Here is a 13,795-nt window from a genome sequence, read left to right on the forward strand (position 1 = left end):
TTTCAAATATGTGTTCTTTCTGAAGTAGGAAAAGTTGAGACTGAGACTTTTGCATTTTTCTCTCGTCTAGGAATTAAGACTTCTGTAGGTAAAAAGAGAAGAAAGGAGGAGACAGTAAATACAAAGTAGTTTATATGCTTTTTCCTGTAATAAAATCTTGTCACTGGGCTTCCAGTGGAAACCTTTCTGCATTCTGGTATGAGGGGAATGTTGGCATCTGTATTTCTACTTGGTACAGTCTCCAGCTGTTTGTTTTCTTTTCTGACTTGGGTACTTGAAAGAAGTTATGTATGTTGTAGAATTAACAAGTAACCTCACATTGGAAGGTATTTCTGCGATGTTTCTTGAATGGTTCTTCACCATGGCAATAAGCATGGGTGGCTGGGAGTGTTAGATACCATACCACTGCCATTCCTAGGAATTGCTTTGTAATCTATGAACTCTTAGTTTCTTGTGTGACTCTCTAGAATGTTTGGGGGTCCAGGCAGTGTCAGCACATGAAAATCTCCCAGGGAGGGTGGTGATGTTTTGACATCTTCAGATCTCATCATCAAGAATGAAAGAGAATGAATCAGTCAGCTGGATCACAAATATTACTTCTCAATTGCTTCCTATGTACCTGGAAAAGAGATACAGCCATTAATAAGACATACTCAGTCCCAGTCCTAGAGAGGCTCTAATCTAGTATGAAAGACCAACATGAAGTCAGTGACTTTAATTGCAGTCATATTAGCAGTCTATGTAACCCAGATGTTAGCTGTTCCCATGTTTGGAGCAAGGACAAACAATTCTTCTCATTCACCCTAAAGAAGTCACTTGCCTCAAAGTATATATTTTATTTAAAAAAAATAAGGGGGATTTTATCTCACAGGAAACACCATTTCATTCCTGACCTCCATACTTGATGTATCTTCCCAAGTTTCTCATAGCCCCACAGCCACCAGTTTCCCGTCTCTTGTCTCTTCTCTAAACATCTGTAGCTCCAGTCCTCCATTTCCAGATCTTTTTCAGAGTCTCTCTGCTTCTTTCTTAGGTAGAACAAGTTAATTCTGTCTCATCTCTTTCCCATTTGCATAGCTATAATTTAAAACTGACTTAGCAAACAAGACACCCACCAAATTATCAGGAATTTCTCTCATCAGAAGGTGGGGGAATGTTTACATAACATTTAGTTTCCTCAACTACCTAGATGTCTCCACACACTGCAATGTCTTGCTCACCCCCACCTGCTGCCCCATCTCCAGCTCTTTGAAAGTCTCCCCAATTGATTTGGGAGTTCCCAATGGATATTTCACATGTACTGATGAAATGCTGTCAGTTACCAGGTGATAGCCTCCATCTTCCCGTTTTTTTCTTTTAGCCCTCTGTGGTATTTCCATCTGTTGTGGATACCTTTGCTGCCTACATGGTTCAGTGAGGGAGTCTTGACTCTGCCTCCAGTGATTACAGCCAAGTGCCCTCCTTTTATACATAGCTGCCATGACCATAGCCCTGCTGATATTCATGATCCCTAAAAGTTCCAGAACAGTCATAGAATATGGTGTCCTTGGAATAAAAGACATATTCTAAGAACCTATCCATAGCATATGAATGGCATTGTGTTCAGTATTCAAGGGAGGAGAATGCTTTCCCACCCCTTTTGCCAGCATAGGGTATCATACAAATACCAGGGGAGTGCCTGACGGTGTTTTGAGAAGTAAATTCTATTTTATTTTATATTGTCTAATTTTATTTTAGACCATATGTCATAATCAAGATATATAACAGGTGATATGGCATAGGACTAACCATTCAGAATGGACCCAAAATAAAACCAAACAATCAGATTGGATGTTGGTTAGCAGATGGGACAACCATACTGGTGCATTCTAGCTTGATATTAGCTCTGTTTTGGAAGGTCATACATGAATCCCTGAAGACCATAGTAGGAGGAGAAGACCAATCTTATTCATGTCATGTGTGCCTGTCCTCTAAATTTAAGAAATGTTTTCTTCCTGGTTCCTAATACTGAGATATTGTTGGAGGCATTATAGCTCAGTGGGGTATGAATATGAGCCCCAGAATTAAATGGATTGAGGGTCAAATTCTTGCTGTGCCACATAGATACTGGTCATAGATACTGAGCAATTCTATGGGCTTCAATTTTCTTATCTGCAAAATGGGATTAGTAATGCATAATTATGGGGGTGCTATAAATATTAAATGAGGTAATTAATTTGTTAAGTGTTTTAAAATGTTTTTCGTTATTACTGTACCATGTTCTTGTATCTGACTCATTCTTCAGAACAAGTTTGGCTTCATCCCAATTGTAGGCAAACTCACCCCAATATTGCAGCAGATGTGGTCAGTCATGTTGTAGTCAGATAGCACAGTAAGAAGTTAGCTCATTCACTCATTCATTCTTTCATTCCTTCAACCAAAGTGCACAGTAAGTGCTGGGGAACTGATGATTAAAGAGAGATCACTTGGTGAACTCACAGCTAAAGGGAAAGACCAAAAAATAATTAGAAAGCAGTGTGAAAAATGCCACTATGGAGATATGAAGGGAAGGTTATTAAAATGCACCAGAGAGAGCCACTTATTGGGCCTGGATAAAGCTTCATAAAAGTACAGCATAGGTAATATGGTATTGTAATAGCTATGTATGGTGTCAGATGGGTAGTAGACTTGGGGGTTATCACTTTGTAAGAGGTGTAAATGTCTAGTCATTATGTTGTTTTATACATCTGAATCTAAAGGAGTAAAGAGAAGAAGAAAGAGCAGAAGGGGGAGGAGGAGGAGAAGAGGAAGAAATGAAAAAGAACTAACAAAGACTAGGTCTTAGGAAGATTTAGAGCCATTAAGTTCCCATAGAAATGCTGTTCCCTGTCCTACTGGGAATTTCTGGATGGACTTAATGTTTATAGGCCTATTGTAAATATGAGATGAGAATCTTAAAGTATACACCTCCTTATTCCAGAGCTCTGATAATGCAGGCAAAATGCAAAGACACAAAGCTTTCAAGCTCAAGCTCCCTCAGTATACAATTAATAGAATTATCTTTAGAACATTATTGTTTGGAAGTGTAGTATAGGATTTTTTTTTTTTAAATATGGTCTCTACTTCATCCCACTTTCTAAATTTTAAAGTCTCCTAAAACAGCACCATTTCTGAATACTCACCACCACCACCAACAGTATTGCTATTGGTTAGATTCAGGTTCCTGAAAGCATATAGTCTTGAGCATGTCATTAGGAGCCTCAGTACCCAGTGTCTCCTCAGCTGGAGTCCCAAAACACATGAGTTGTAGGGACAGAGTCCCAGAGAGCAGTTTCCAGGCTCTTGGCCTCACGTGGAAAGGTGCTGGCTCGGTTATTAGATGGCCATCAGCTGTAATCAGATGGCCATCCACTGTGGCTGGGTGGCCATCAGCTGTTACCAGTTAGCCATTAGCCACTAATATAACTGCCGTGGCTACACTGGGTGTTGGTTGGTTGATTGGCAGAGAAGCGTGGATGGCAGATTGCAGATCCTGTGGATCCTGCTTCCTGTGTCTCCAATCCAGCCGCCAGCGAGAATATAGTGGTATGAACCCCCTATCCATGGCTCCGTTGGTGTTCCTTTCTGGCCTCACCATATCCTGTGTTCTTGTGCCAGCAGCAGGACTAGAGTCCCTGCATGACAATAAGTATACATGTAAAAGCATACACACACACACACACACACACACACACACACACACACACGGACAGATTTTTAACAATCTTGGCTGTTAAAAATCATTGGGGCATTTTAATAGAGCCCTCCCTCATTACTCATCCATGTGTCTTCTGTTGATTTTCGGCTCTATTTAGTTTTTAATGAAGCACTCACAGGTGTTGGGTTTGGAATTTCTTCTTTCCAGGAATAATTTTCAAAGCAAGCAATATTGGAAAGTGTTCTTAGACAACCTGTGCTATGCCAGTCCACTTCATCCCAATGGGCCCTTAACAACTCCATTGTGTGGGTTACTTGTCACTTTCTTTGGTTTGGCTTTTGGGTACAGAGAAAGGATGAAATCACTTTGGCAGCATAAACAGGCTTTTAATCAGTTCTATTTCTTCTAAGTACCATCAGTTAACCTGTGTTAGGACTGTGAATTAGTACAGCTGGAGCCCTTTTGGAAGTCTTGACTGGCTTGGCAGTTGGAAGCTTAGACTAGGCATCAGTTGGCCAGCATTTACATACTGGCACCATCACTCACCAGCTATGTGAATTGTGACCAATTAGCCCTCCTGTGACTCAGTTTTCCCAACGATAAAATGGGATTAAACATAATATCCATGTCTTAGGTTTGTTGGGATAATTAAAAGAGACTGTGTGTAAGGAGTACTTGGCACAAGCCTACAAAATAGTGAGATCTTAATAAATGTCATTATTATTATACACGAGTGACCTAGTCAACAGGGAGACATGCAATGTCAGGAGGAGACTGCAAATGTGGGTCAAAAAGTTTATTGCTATGTTTGATATTACTTGTTTCCATATATGTCAGATAAGGAATTTGTTTTTGGGTGTGGAAAGGACTCATAAATCTCAGCACAATTTATTTTCCTCAAGTATATCATATTCTTCTAGGAATTTGTTTTGCCCTCTCCTCTAACTTCTCCCTACATGTCAGTTTCTAACCTCTATTGCCTTTCACCTACTGCCCTGCACCTCCCACCCCCCCCATTCTTGGACGTGAGAGTCAACATCTGTGGCTTCTGTTTTCACACTCTGACTGCAGTTGAGAAGCTCCATTCCCTAAAATCCCTCCCAGTTCTTGATGAAAGCCCCTGCTCATAATTCAAGTTTGTTTTCTGCACACACTTAGTAAAGATCTCAGTGCTGTAAACTTAATTCTCTAATTATCACCTGTTTTTTTTTTTGTTGTTGTTGTTGTTTTTTACGTTTTACAGATCCCTTTGTTCAAATATTTACTCCCCAGATTTGGAAAGTCACCTTCTGATTTTTTGTCTCTTACGTATTAGAAATCAGAGATTTCTTCCATACAGCCCTTTCTATCCCACTGGCACACCTGACACATGTTTTTTTCTCAGATAGTTTTTCTATGCAGCCACAGGAGAATTTATGTGGAACTTCCATACCAGTAAAGATAGTCATAGCAACACCAAAGAGGTCCTTGTGAAATATATGATTAGGATATACCACAGGAATTAATAATTCTCAGGCCACTGTCTTAAATTGTAACCGCACTGTTTTTGTAAGGAAGTTGCTCAATTTATATACACAGAACACACAGGGCTACATTCTAATCAGGAACTGGTTCCATTCAAATTCCATATTTCAGAGAGTACTCAGATTATTCTACTTAATTATGCACATGCTATAGTCCTTTAAGTGACACGTTATGAAATATTTTTGCTAATTTGACACACGGACAATTTTCTCCACCTCCTAGACATCTAAGGGAGTACAATGAAAAAATACCATCTCTAAAAATGCTTTTCAGTATCTTTTCCCCCAGAGTCAAAAGTAATTTTTTTTTAATTAATAATTATATAGATGTGTCATTCACTCTCAAAAACAATTTCACTGGACGCTATGCCAGTTTTCTTCTTAAGGTTCCCCAATTAAATAGTAACTTTAAAAACGTACTGCTAGTTTGCTAGGTTTTAGTAGGTCAGCATGCACACTAAGAGTGTATTAAGGTGGACTGCTCTGTTTATTGATTGGCCGTGAATCTGCTAAAGGCTCCAGACAATTGTCTGCGGAAGGGTCGGGAGGGCCATACATGATCGAGGTCATGCGCATCTAGCCAATTTGTAAGACGATCCCCGCTGCTCCAAGCCATCAGCAATCCTTAGCATAGGGGCACCCTCATGCATTCCTGTCAAGTCGTCTTGTGAAAGGCTGCCTGCTTCCAGCTTGGCTTGGATGTGCAACCTTAATAAAACTCACTGAGGTCTGGGAGAAAATAGCAGATCTGCAGCAGATAGGGTAGAGGAAAGGGTCTAGAATATGTACACGCAGCTGACTCAGGCAGGCTCCACGCTGAACAGTTACACAGAGAGGAAACAATAAATCTCAGCTACTATGCAATAAATATCTCAAGTTTTAACTAAGGAAGCTATCATTACAGTGAAATAAAAAAATACATTTTAGAACAAAGCTAAGAAATGGCTAGTTTTCTGGGATTCTTCTTCAAAAGCTTTCTTTGAACGAGAAAAAGTCAAAGAAACAAGCAGTTTGTTTGTTTTTTTTTTTACCTGAAATAAAGAACTAGTTTAAAGGTCAGAAGAAAGGAGCAAGTTTTGCGAGAGGCACGGAGAGAAAGTGCTGGCAGTACAATGACAGTTTTCCTTTCCTTAGCTTTCCTCGCTGCCATTCTGACTCACGTAGGATGCAGCAACCAGCGCCGAAGTCCAGAAAACAGTGGGAGAAGATATAACCGGATTCAGTATGGGCAGTGTGCCTACACTTTCATTCTTCCAGAACACGACGGGAACTGTCGTGAGAGTACGACAGACCAGTACAACACAAACGCTCTGCAGAGAGATGCTCCGCACGTGGAACCGGATTTCTCTTCCCAGAAACTTCAACATCTGGAGCATGTGCTGGAAAATTATACTCAGTGGCTGCAAAAAGTAAGTGATTGCTTTCGGTTTCTAATTGCACGGAGCCTTTTTTGTTCTTGCACTGTAGCTAGAGAGCCTTAGGGGAGCTTTTGTGTGTTTACCTTTTGCTTCAGGGGGTCAGTGTTTGCAAATGCGAGAGGGCTCTCTCCTCCTGAGTTCACCAGTGAGGCGAGGTTTTTAGGTTTGTGCTAGCTTACACGAAAGTATGGTGGCACCCTATTTGTGTGCCGAGTAATGGCACATTTTATGACATTTCTGGTTTCCCCTTATTTACAATTTTGCTTGAGCTTTCTGACTGTCAAAAACCAAGTTAAAAAAAAAAAGACAAGTACATCTTGAGCAAGTTGGAATAAAAAAAAAGAAAAAAAGAAAATAATGGCAATACTAATTTAGGATCAAACAGATTGTACACCAGGAAATGTTGTGCAGCCAGGATGGGGAATCATCACCAAATACTTATTTTTCAAGTATTCAAGTATTCTAGTAAAGTTAGCACAAAATAAGAGTAAATGTAAAGTGTGATATTTGGTAGGAGAAATTGTATAAGTTTGTGAAGGAAACTAAATTTTAGCAAGTAGCAGAATAGTACAGAACTAATTTCTGCCACATTTTCTTCTGTCCTTGAGAAAAACAAAATCAGGAAGATAAATTGGAATGTGAACTCATCAGGAAGAGGTGGTTTGCCCACTATGGAAAGGAGAAATTGAGCTGGTGGTGGCCATTCCCAAAGATGTGCACCTGCAGATTGGGGCAGAGCACAGCGTGTATGCTTCCTCCATTCCTCCTGTGCCCTCTTCTCAGGGCACTGCAGTTACAGTCAATGCCCTGTGGGAGTCTAGGTACCCAGATGAATGTTAATGTTGAGTATGCATTTAATCCCACTTTCTAGAAACCAAATTGAACATTTCATTCAGTTATTTCCCTATAAACCATTTAAGTTTTTGTTGAAAATATAAATATAAAAATATGAAACGTTTCCGCAGTTCATTTTTTCTTTGCTCTCTGTATAACTAGCTAACAGGTAAGTGACAGATAACAAGTGTATTCAACTATGTCACCAGAGGTGGGGCAAATGTCCCAATTTGTGAAAAGCCTGTCCCTCTACTCCCATCAACCCTAGGGGTCTTTGCTGAAAAATCCACTTGGTGCATACAGGTAGGAATGCAACCAGTCCAGTCTCCCTTAAGTTAGGCAGTTAACAGAGCAAACCTTTTAAGAAGATAAAAGATAGATAGGGAAAAGACAGATTCTTTTTTTGTTCCTGTGTGGTCATGCTATCTTAAGATCACCGCCTGCTGAATCATGCCGAGTAGTAGTTATTCTACTCTTGTCCACTAGGGACTGAACTAAGATCACTGTTATTTTATTGGACAAGTTAACTGAAACTCAGTAGTTTCAGAGTTTCCAAATCTGGAATTGTAGTTAATCTTTCTGTTGTGGACTACAGGTGAAAAAAATCGATAGATTGGCACAAAAATAGAAAGCAAATAGAATTCTGCAGTCTTTTGGTAATTGTAACTTAAATTTCAGACACGAATTACAGCAGCCATTTCTAATAAATAGTATATCTGTGTGTTTTTTTGGCAAAACTTATTTCCATAGTAAACAAATGAATTTGGTTGAATCGCTTATTACTGTTCTCAATATACTGTCCATAGAGTTTTTAATGAGACTTCAGTCATTTTAAATTAGTCTGGATTCTTTGAGGAGGATGGGGAGGGAAATTTTGTCCCAAATTGTCTTGAATGAGCTATTCTACCAAAGGATGTAATATTTTGTTTGCTTAAAATATAGTTAAAATAGTAATTAAAACACGGTAATGCATATTTTTTGTTACGCATTTATTCATCAGTGACAGGGTAAATACATGATTCTACTGGGCTTAAATCATTCACGTTTCATGTGTTCGTTTATTGTGGAAATAAATTTGATTTTTGTTTACATTGTTCTTGGTCAGTGATTATGGTATAGTCTTCAGATTATAGCCAAACATAACTGTTACACTGACCCTTGCTAGCGTGAATCAAGCTGAATATATGCTGAAAATGTCCCTGTGGGTATGAGTCAGAGCAATTTGGCTTGACTATTGTCTGTTTAAATTTGCATATCTTTTGTCATTGTTAATGCAGTTGGTCTGGGGATCCAGACACCAAATAATTGCATTCAGAAAAGAACTTGCTAAAGGCTCTCCTAAGTTTCCCTTAATTAGAGGCTTTCTTCACTTCAGGTTCTAAATTTCATGTATTTATTTTGATAATTGAAATGGAAATCGTTTTACTGTAACCATTTGGTATGTTTAATACTGGAATTTGTACTCCTTCTATTTTGAGTCCAAGTAGTTGTGTTAGCATAAGAAGCAATGCACTGCAGAAACTAAGGCTATCGGTATAAGTGCAATTGACTCAACCATTTATTCAACAAAATAATTAATCAAAGCACAGTGATTATTATGCAGCTCATGGAATCACTATCAGGAAAGTTTAGGCAGAATGTGTGTTATCAGTGCTAGAGGCAGCTAGATGATAATTTATGTTAATCTACTACCTTCATTGAAGTTTGGTAGACTGGATTCTTTTAAATATTCTTCACAAGACACTGGCTGTCACAAAGTCACCTTACAATACATACACTCTCAAATCTCATCCCTCAACTTTTGTGGTCTTGTAACTGAACAAGATGAGAAGCAAGGTATGCAAGGGGGCAAGAGATGTTTTGGTCACCATAAGTGTTGGAACTGTTATGGCACTGGTCTCTTGATGTCATGGATTTAATTCAAGGAAATCAACTCTCCATGATAACTTGTTGATTATAGGTTGATAGCATTATCCTCATTTGTCAGATGAGGAAGAACAATAAAAATAATATTCTCAAAAATCACAGTTTTATTGGATGAAACACCTGGGCTGTATGTACGTCTAGGTTTGACTCTCTTCTATCATATAGCTCTTTTCATAATTATTAGAAATCATATCCAATACCTTAGAGTAACCAGATTTCAATAAGTATAAATGGTCTTTGTGTTTTTGCCACTTTCTTGTGATTTCTTTCAACCTTTCTATGACAGAGAAATGTCTAATGTTTAATATCTGTTCCACATTTTGTACTTTTGGAACTATTATTTTCTCTCTCCCATATCTCAAAAGTTCACAAATATGTATATTTAAAATATTCAGATTTAAAATACGTGTTCTAGAATTTGGGAGAATGCTTAGAAAGTCTGTTTTGCCTTTGCCAAAGGATATCTTTTTTTTTTTTTTTTTTTTGGTCGAAAGTGTAAATAAATTGACTCAAAAAATGACTTGTAATCGAACAAGGGTCTATTTACTATAAATATTTCATACTCCCTAAAATTGATGAATTGAGATTATTTGTAGAAAATGTAGTTATGAATTGCTATCCAGAATATTTTAATAAATAAAAAGCTTTAACTGCAATATTTGATTGAATTTTTTATTTGACAGCATTTTTTTGACTTGACATCCTATACGTGTATCTTATGCTTCAGAGAATTAGGATTTCGCATGCTATTACTTGAAACATATTAATGATCGTGATGATCCTTTTAAAACCATATACAAGGTCTGACAATTAAGTTCACAAATTCATCCTAGAAAAAGTGCTACATACCTCATTGCTGAATATCACTATGGTCACCTTCGAAGTACTTCCCTTGGGAAGCTATGCACCGATGCCAGCCAGCATCTAGTCCACCCTTCTAAGCAATGTTGGAACTCTTTTTCTGGAATGGTCATCAGAGCTGTCATTGTATTACCCTTCATGTCCTGAATGTCATCAAAATGTCTTCCTTTCAATATTTCCTTTATCTTCGGATAAAGAAAGAAGTCACTGGGGGCCAGATCAGGTGAGTAGGGAGGGTGTTCCAATACAGTAATTTGTTTATTGGCTAAAAACTCCCTCACAGATAGTGCTGAGTGATCTGATGCATTATCATAATGCAAGAGCCATGAGTTGTTGGCAAAAAATTCAGGTTGTTTTTGTCTAACTTTTTCATGCAGCCTTTTCAGCACTTCTAAATAGTAAACTTGGTTAACTGTTTGTGCAGATGGTACAAATTCATAATGAATAATCCTGATATCAAAAAAGTTTAGTAATATCATTTCAACTCTTGATTTGGACTGACCGAACATTTTTAGTTGTGGAGAATTGGCTGACTTTCATTGTGAACTTTGACACTTTATTTCAGGGTTGTATTGGTACACCCATGTTTCACCCAGTGATAATATGGCCCAAAACATTGTCTTTCCTCTCCAAAAGGTCTTGGCAAACTTTGACTCTCCGTTGCTTTTGTTCATCGGTGTGCTCCTTTGGAACCATTTTTGGGCATACCTTTCTCATGTCAAGATTTTCAGTTAAGATTTTTCTAACTGTTTTTCTATCAACGTTTACTTAGTCTGCTATGCTTCTCACAGTCAGCAGATGATTTAGACACACAATTTGATGAATTTTTGCAATGTTTTCATCAGTTCTGCTCGTTACTGTCCACCCTGACCTCTCTTCATCAGTGACGCGTTCTTCCCCCTCAGAAAAACGTTTAATCCATTTGTGCACTGCCATTTTCTTCATGGCATTATCCTCATAAACTTGGACTAACATGTCCCTGATTTCACTTTCACTCTTGCCAAGTTTAACAAGAAATTTAATGTTTGTTCATTGCTTTAATTCAAGCTCAGACATTTGTATGACAGCCCACAAAAACACACAACAACAATAATGAACACCACTCAGCAATATACCACCACATGTCGACACAAATACAGCGGTGAGACACTGATATACCAAGATTATTAAACCTTACCGAACTGTTTGTGCAGTGCTGCCAATGTAAACACACAGTGGCAAGTTCACAAACTTAATTGTCAGACCTCGTATTAACCCATACTAGAATGTGACCTCCATGACGTCCATGATCTTGTGTGTTTGTCCACTGTTGTTTCCCCATTTCTAGAGCAGCATATGGCACATACTAGATAGACGATAAATATTTGTTGAATGAACAAATTCATGCATTGTCTGTGTATTGCAGTCTATACTTTTCTGTGTACTAGTAACATTTTTGGTTGGATCTACACCTCCCTCCCTAAATAGATTGAAAGTTGTCATTTAAGCAAGGACTACATCCTATAATATTTTCGTCCCAATATTAATTAAAGTGATAATTGGGTTTAGAGTAGGTGGTTATTTTATTCAAATTATATTTACCCAGTGATCTAGGGTCTCAAAAACTTATGCGGTCATTCCATTTTGTCCTCTTAATTATTCTTCAAGAATCAGCTTTGTTGGCCGTTTCTGCAGGAAAGGTACCCACACTCCACTTCCTCTCCCAGGCTGAGTTCTCCAATGTTATAGTACCTTGCAGGTATCCTGTTAGCACTGCACTTCCGTGTTGTGTGATTGTTGTCATTTTCAGTATTTGTTTTAAGACCTGTTTTCCTACTTAGACAATAGTTCCTTGAGTGTAGTAAATGTCTCTTTATTCATCTTTTTATCTCCAAAGATGTTTATGAATTGACTTAACAGTATCTCTATGACTATTATAATCTAAAAATAAAAATAAAAATAAAAATAAAAACATCAAGAGCTCGAGTTTGTGGTGCTGGGTATAAAATAATGCAAGTTAAGGAACCTTGTAACTACTTTCAGGTGCTAAAGTTGCTTTAATCCTTGGTGCTAGGTTACTTGAAGCTCAGCTACATCTTCCTTTGGGAGGAAAAAGAGTTTTGTGCTTGCAGACCGTAGGCAACCATTTATTGCATACAATAATGGCATATATTTACAAATAATATGTGCACATATGAATCTAAGTAACTCAGACTGACTTCTCAACTGTGCATTGTTTTGATGGCCAATGACTGCAATACTGAGCCAGAGAGGATGCTCTATGTTTTATTTGCACATGTGGGGGAACTTCCTGAATGTGTGAAATGAGAAGACAGCTGATACGTTTTTAGAAATTTGTCACTAAAGTTGAAAAAAATTACATATATGATTTATGCATAGAGATAGGGGAAAAAATGGCAGTTGCCAAGAAAGGTTAGTAGTAGTAATTGTCTTTTAAATCCAGTGGTAGAAATGTACCCAACTAACTTCACTGAAAGAATAACCCCCAATTTTCAAGCCCAGTAGGAGCCCTTTATTAACTTCTCAATGAATAGTTAGGTTTTATTATTTACTTGTTATATATTAGAATCAAAAGATCCAAGAAGGCATAAAAAGTTTTCTGGGTCCCAGACATTGGGCAATTGGAGCTATAACAGCCTTTGGATTTTTCTGTAGGGAGGAGCAAGCCTCTTCCCAATCTGTCTCCATTGGTGGGTTCAATTTTAGGACCATATCAAGTAGGTCCTTTTCTATGGGTGATTGAAGCCCTTCCTTACCCCAGGACTGAGCCAGTTCACATTGAGCTGTATTTTAGTAGTATTTATCTCATATGTAATTACGAGTTCAATGTCACTTAAATTGAAGAAGAATGTATCATTCTTTCCTTAAAATCCCCCTACAGTTTTTTCATTATGTAAGAATAAAATCCAAATTTTTTTACCACAAGGCCCTAAATAATCTGCTCCCATATTTCTCTCTGGATTAATCATTTACCACTTTTCCCTCATTCCAGACACTCTAAAGACAGACTAGTTCATTCATAGCACAGGGAGTTTACACACTGTTCATGTAGCTTGGACAATTATTCCCCCAGATCTTAACATGATGGCTCCTTCTCTTTATTCAGGTCTTTGCTCAGAAGTCTTCTTAGAAAGTCTTCTCTAAGCACTGTTACCTACCACCTTCCCCTGCTCTGCTGAGTGACATTCTGTTATACTGTTCATGGCATTTACCACTGTGTGACAATATATTGTTTGTCATATTATTTATTCTGTCTCCCTCTACAAAGATTGTAAATGCCACAGGAGTTCCTTGTCTACTTTGTTCCTTGCAGTATACCTCACTCCTGGAAGAGTACAAGGAATACAGTAGGACCTCAATACATATTTGCAAAACAATTTTCTTCCAGACCCTACAATCTATGAGGTAGTTAGAGACTGTGCCTGTCTTGTTCACCAGTTTTATTTACTATGATATTATTTTTGATATCAGATCTACTTTTCTAGCATAATGCCTGAATCATAGTTGGAAAGAGTTTTTGTGTGTTTTTGATTTCGTTTTAATGAATAGAGAAATAA

General features: G+C 38.0%; 1 protein-coding gene across 2 annotated transcripts in view; it reads left to right on the forward strand.

Moving 5' to 3' along the window:
• Positions 1 to 5,757: 5,757 nt before the first annotated feature.
• The window catches only part of ANGPT1 (angiopoietin 1), a 270,278-nt gene continuing 262,240 nt past the window's right edge, over positions 5,758 to 13,795 (forward strand). The window contains exon 1 of one of the 2 annotated variants that reach the window (XM_081070066.1): positions 5,758 to 6,608. In XM_081070066.1, the coding sequence (XP_080926192.1) occupies positions 6,312 to 6,608 (297 nt within the window). In that variant the 5' untranslated portion in view covers positions 5,758 to 6,311. The remainder of the gene's footprint in view (positions 6,609 to 13,795) is intronic. The other variant, XM_081070067.1, reaches the window with a different exon arrangement.

This window comes from Rhinolophus hipposideros (genome assembly GCF_964194185.1).
Source record: "Rhinolophus hipposideros genome assembly, chromosome: 13".
NCBI classification, from domain to species: Eukaryota; Metazoa; Chordata; class Mammalia; order Chiroptera; family Rhinolophidae; genus Rhinolophus; species Rhinolophus hipposideros.